The sequence below is a fragment of the Arachis ipaensis genome, chromosome B2, assembly GCF_059453495.1.
Source record: "Arachis ipaensis isolate K30076 ecotype BB chromosome B2, ASM5945349v1, whole genome shotgun sequence".
In the NCBI taxonomy this organism is placed as follows: domain Eukaryota; kingdom Viridiplantae; phylum Streptophyta; class Magnoliopsida; order Fabales; family Fabaceae; genus Arachis; species Arachis ipaensis.
In genome coordinates, this window is record NC_142437.1 from 108,411,314 (window position 1) to 108,416,891 (window position 5,578).

Genomic DNA, 5,578 nt, shown 5'->3' on the forward strand with positions numbered 1-5,578 from the left:
GCATATGAAAAACACCATACAACACAAAACAAAAAATTATCAAGATCAAACAAGAAGACTTACCAAGAACAACTTGAAGATCATGAGGAACACTATGAATGCATGAAATTTTCGAAAAAATGCAAGATGAATATGCAATTGACACCAAACTTATAACATGACTCAAGACTCAAACAAGAAACAAAAAAATATTTTTGATTTTTATGATTTTCTAATTTTTTGTATTTATTTTATTTTATTTTTTTCGAAAATCATTTTGAAAAAGAAAAATAAGGATTCCAAAATTTTTAATATGAATTCCAGGAATCTTGCCATGTTAGTCTTAAAGCTCCAATCAAAGGGTCAGGCATGGCTTAATAGCCAGCCAAGCTTTAATAAAAATATGAGTGTAATTTAGACATGACAAGCCTAACATGCCCTATCCAAAAGAATTGGACATGGCTCCATTGAGGTGATTAGTTGAAGACCAATCCCAAAGCAGTTTGGGTATGGCTTTACAGCCAGATAGGATTCAACATGATTCATGAAATACTAGAATTCATTCTTAAAAATTCTGAAGAAAAATATATTTTTGAAAACATTTTTTTTCGAAAACAAAGGAGAAAATTTTGAAAGATTTTTTGAAAAATTTTTGAAATTAAAACAAAAAGAAAATTACCTAATCTGAGCAACAAGATGAACCGTCAGTTGTCCAAACTCGAACAATCCCCGGCAACGGCGCCAAAAACTTGGTGCACGAAATTGTGATGTCCAGGCTCGAACAATCCCTGGCAACGTGAGCAACTTGGTACGCGTAATCGTGATTACACTTTAATGATGTAAAATTCATGGCTCTTTCTTTCCCTGGCAATGGCGCCAAGAACATGGTGCCAATACCATGGTTCACAACTTCAATACAACTAACCAGCAAGTGCACTGGGTCGTCCAAGTAATACCTTACGTGAGTAAGGGTCGAATCCCACGGAGATTGTTGGTATGAAGCAAGCTATGGTCACCTTGCAAATCTCAGTTAGGCAGATATAAATTGATAATGGTGTTTTCGAATAATAATTGATAGAATAGGGATAGAAATACTTATGTAATTCATTGGTGAGAATTTCAGATAAGCGAATGGAGATGCTTTCGTTCCTCTGAACCTCTGCTTTCCTGCTATCTTCATCCAATCAGTCTTACTCCTTTCCATGGCTGGCTTTATGCAAGGGCATCACCGTTGTCAGTGGCTACATCCCCTCCTCTCAGTGAAAAATATGCTCACATGCTCTGTCACAGCACGCTAATCATCTGTCGGTTCTCGATCATGCTAGAATAGGATTCATCCTCCTTTTGCGTCTGTCACTAACGCCCAGCACTCGCGAGTTTGAAGCTCGTCACAGTCATTCAATCATTGAATCCCACTCGGAATACCACGGACAAGGTTTAGACTTTCCAGATTCTCTTGAATGCCGCCATCATTCTAGCTTACGCCACGAAGATTCTGGTTAGGAGATCTAAGAGATATTCATTCTAGCTTATTTCATGTAGAACGGAAGTGTTTGTCAGGCACGTGTTCATAGGGGAGAATGGTGATGAGCGTCACACATAATCATCACCTTCATCACGTTCTTGGGTGCGAATGGATATCTTAGAAGTGAAATAAGATGAATTGAATAGAAAACAGAAGTACTTTGCATTAATCTTTGAGGAACAGCAGAGCTCCACACCTTAATCTATGGAGTGTAGAAACTCTACCGTTGAAAATACATAAGTGAAAGGTCCAGGCATGGCCGAGAGGGCCAGCCCCCATGGTCTAAGAACAATGCGTCCAAAGATGTCTAATACAATAGTAAAAGGTCCTATTTATAATAAACTAGTCACTAGGGTTTACAAAAGTAAGTAATTGATGCATAAATCCACTTCCGGGGCCCACTTGGTGTGTGTTTGGGCTGAGCTTTAACTTTCCACGTGCAGAGGCCATTTGTGGAGTTGAACGCCAGGTTTTGATCCATTTCTGGCGTTCAACTCTGGTTTTGGATCCTTTTCTGGCGCTGGACGCCAGATTTGGGCAGAGAGCTGGCGTTGAACGCCAGTTTATGTCGTCTAAACTTGGCCAAAGTATGGACTATTATATATTGCTGGAAAGCCCTGGATGTCTACTTTCCAACGCAATTGGAAGCGCGCAATTTTGAGTTCTGTAGCTCCAGAAAATCCACTTTGAGTGCAGGGAGGTCAGAATCCAACAGCATCAGCAGTCCTTCTTCAACCTCTGAATCTGATTTCTGCTCAAGTCCCTCAATTTCAGCCAGAAAATACCTGAAATCACAGAAAAACACACAAACTCATAGTAAAGTTCAGAAATGTGAATTTAACATAAAAACTAATGAAAATATCCCTAAAAGTAACTAGATCCTACTAAAAACATACTAAAAACAATGTCAAAAAGCGTATAAATTATCCGCTCATCAACGGGTTGACGGATTCGGTCGCAAGCTTGTGCCTGACGAACGGACTTCTAAATGAGAACTTTAGAAAACACCTCACCACGAAGCCGGTGTGGACAATGCAGGAGATCCAATGTGTAGCCAGGGAGTACATTAACGATGAAGAAGTCAGCCAGGTTGTGGCTGCCAACAAACGGCAGCCCTCTTACAATCAAACCCGGCATCACGGGAGCGGAGAAAGACAAAAGGAACACGCCAAGGACGGCGGTCCGAATAAGGCACCCAGGCCGTTTCCTCGAGTCGGGAAGTTCACTAATTACACTTCCCTCACCGCGCCAATTGTGGAAGTTTACCAATAAATAGCCGAGAAGGGGATGTTATCGAAGCCCCGACCTCTGAAGGAACGAACAGGGGGGAACAAGAGCCTCTACTGTGATTACCACAAGGGCTACGGGGACAAGACACAAGACTGCTTCGACCTGAAAGACACACTGGAGCAAGCGATCAGGGATGGAAAGCTAGCCGAGTTCTCCCACCTTATTAGGGAGCTGAGGAGACGGAATCGCGACCACGAGGGTGAAGACAAGACCCGGGCCGCAAAGCAACGCCAAGAGCCAGAGGACAACGACCATGGGCTTACCATAGTGAACGTAGTAACAGCAAGAAACGCGGCGCCTAGGTCGAAATCGGCACATAAGAAAGACGCCAAAGTCCTGGCGGTTTCCACATCCTCTGCGCGAAGCCCCAAGAAATTTCCATCCATTTCATTCGGTCTGGAGGACCAATGGTTTGACGAGGTCGCGGAAAGCCCTCCAATGGTCATTACGGCCAGAGTGGGAACCGGCCTCGTCAAGCAGATCCTTGTAGATACGGGGGCAGACTCGAACATCATGTTCCGCAATGTGTTCGACGCCTTGGGCCTACGGGACACCGACTTAAAGACTCACCAGCACGGCGTTGTAGGGCTCGGCGACCACTTTATCAAGCCGGACGGGATAATCTCCCTGCCAACCTCCGTGGGACAAGGCCAAGGGAGAAGAACGGTAATGGCAGAGTTCGTGATCCTACGAGACTCCACGGCCTACAACATCATCCTAGGGAGGAAGACCATCAACGACCTAAGGGGAGTCATCAGTACAAGGATGCTGATAATGAAGTTCATAACTGAAGAAGGATCAGTAGGGTCTGTAAGGGGACACCTGGAAATGGCAGTCGCTTGCGACAATGCCAGTCTCTTGTTAAGAAAGAAATCCAAAGAAGCATCAGGAGTGTTCCTCGCCGACTTGGATGCCAGAGTCAGCGACAAGCCGAGACCCGAACCAGAAGGGAACCTGGAAAAGTTTAGAGTCGGCGACACAGAGGAGAAGTTCACCTTCGTGAACAGAAACCTCCCTCACGAGCTGAAAGAACCTCTAATGGAAATGATCAGGGCTAATGGTGACCTATTTGCCTGGACACCGGCCGACATGCCAGGGATAGACCCCTAACTCATGTCGCACCATTTGGCCGTCAAGCCAGAAGCCAGACCAGTGGTCCAAAGGAGGAGGAAGATGTCACAGGAAAGGGCAGAAGAGGTGGCCAAGCAGATGGCCAGCCTCCTCGAGGCAGGATTTATCCGGGAACTTGACTACTCGACCTGGCTGTCGAACATAGTCCTGGTAAGAAAACACAATGGGAAATGGAGGATGTGCGTGGATTATTCCGATCTCAACAAAGCATGTCCCAAGGATTGCTACCCCCTACCCAACATTGATGCGCTCATCGACGCGGCGGCGGGGTACCGGTATCTGAGCTTTATGGATGCTTATTCCGACTACAATCAGATACCGATGCACCGGCCAGACGAAGAAAAAACAGCATTCATAACGCCAGGAGGAATCTATTGCTACAAAGTAATGCCCTTTGGCCTGAAGAACGCGGGGGCCACATACCAAAGGTTGATGAACAAGATATTCAGCGACATCATTGGCAAAATGGTGGAAGTCTACGTAGACGACATCCTTGCCAAGACCACCCGACCCGAAGACCTTCTAAGCGACCTGGGAAACGTGTTCGCGGCCCTCCGACGACACGGCATGAGGCTCAAACCCCTCAAGTGCACCTTTGCCATGGAGGCCGGGAAGTTCCTTGGATTCATGATAACCCAAAGGGGGGTGGAAGCCAATCCTGAAAAATGCCAAGCAATACTCCAAATGAAGAGCCCAGGCTGCGTCAAAGATGTCCAGAGACTGGCGGGAAGGCTCACCACGTTATCTCGCTTCCTTGGGGCGTCGGCAGCAAAGGCCCTACCTTTCTTCAACCTAATGAGAAAGGGAATAGCATTTGAATGGATCCCGGCATGCGAAGAAGTGTTCAACCATTTTAAAAAGATCCTTGCAACACCACCTGTGCTCGGTAAACCCATGGTCGGAAAACCGCTCTACCTGTACCTAGCTATAACGGAGGAAGCGCTGGCAGCGGTCTTAGTGCGGGAAGAAGGGAAAGTTCAACAACTGATTTACTTTGTGAGTAAAGCGCTGCAAGGAGCAGAACTTAGGTACAGTAAGTTGGAGAAACTGGCACTAGCGCTCCTGACCTCTTCCCGCAGATTACGGCAATACTTCCAAGGTCATCAAGTGGTCATAAGAACGGACCAGGGAATTCGTCAAGTGCCCCAGAAACCCGACCTAGCGGGAAGGATGATGACCTGGGCCCTCGAGCTATCCCAGTACGATTTAAGATATGAGCCTCGACATGTAATAAAGGCGCAAGCAATGGCAAATTTCCTGGTGAAAGTAACCGGAGACCCAACCGAGGACACGGGCACACGTTGGAAGCTCCATGTAGACAGAGCCTCCAACCAGACGTCCGGAGGCGTTGGGATCATCTTAGAAAGCCCAGCCGGAGTCATCTACGAACAATCGGTCAAGTTCGAGTTTCCCGTGTCGAACAACCAAGCAAAATATGAAGCCCTTCTAGGCGGCTTGATCTTAGCTGGGGAAGTCGGGGCTACAAGGCTAGAAGTACGCAGCGACTCACAAGTCGTCACGTCGCAAGTAAATGGAAGCTACCAAGCCAAAGACTCGTTGTTGCAGAAGTACTTGGAGAGGGTCAAAGAACTGAGCAAATAGTTTGAGGAGGTCACGGTCTAACACATTTCGAGGGAGAGGAACACACAGGCA

The 5,578-nt window shown here is 46.3% G+C and overlaps 1 protein-coding gene across 1 annotated transcript; it reads left to right on the top strand.

Annotated features, from left to right (window-relative positions):
* The first annotated feature begins 2,791 nt into the window (after positions 1–2,791).
* On the top strand, positions 2,792–3,904 carry LOC148575169 (uncharacterized). The gene has a single exon (XM_088506084.1). It carries the CDS (start codon positions 2,792–2,794, stop codon positions 3,902–3,904), a length of 1,113 nt encoding a protein of 370 aa, XP_088362210.1.
* The last annotated feature ends 1,674 nt before the right edge of the window (positions 3,905–5,578 follow it).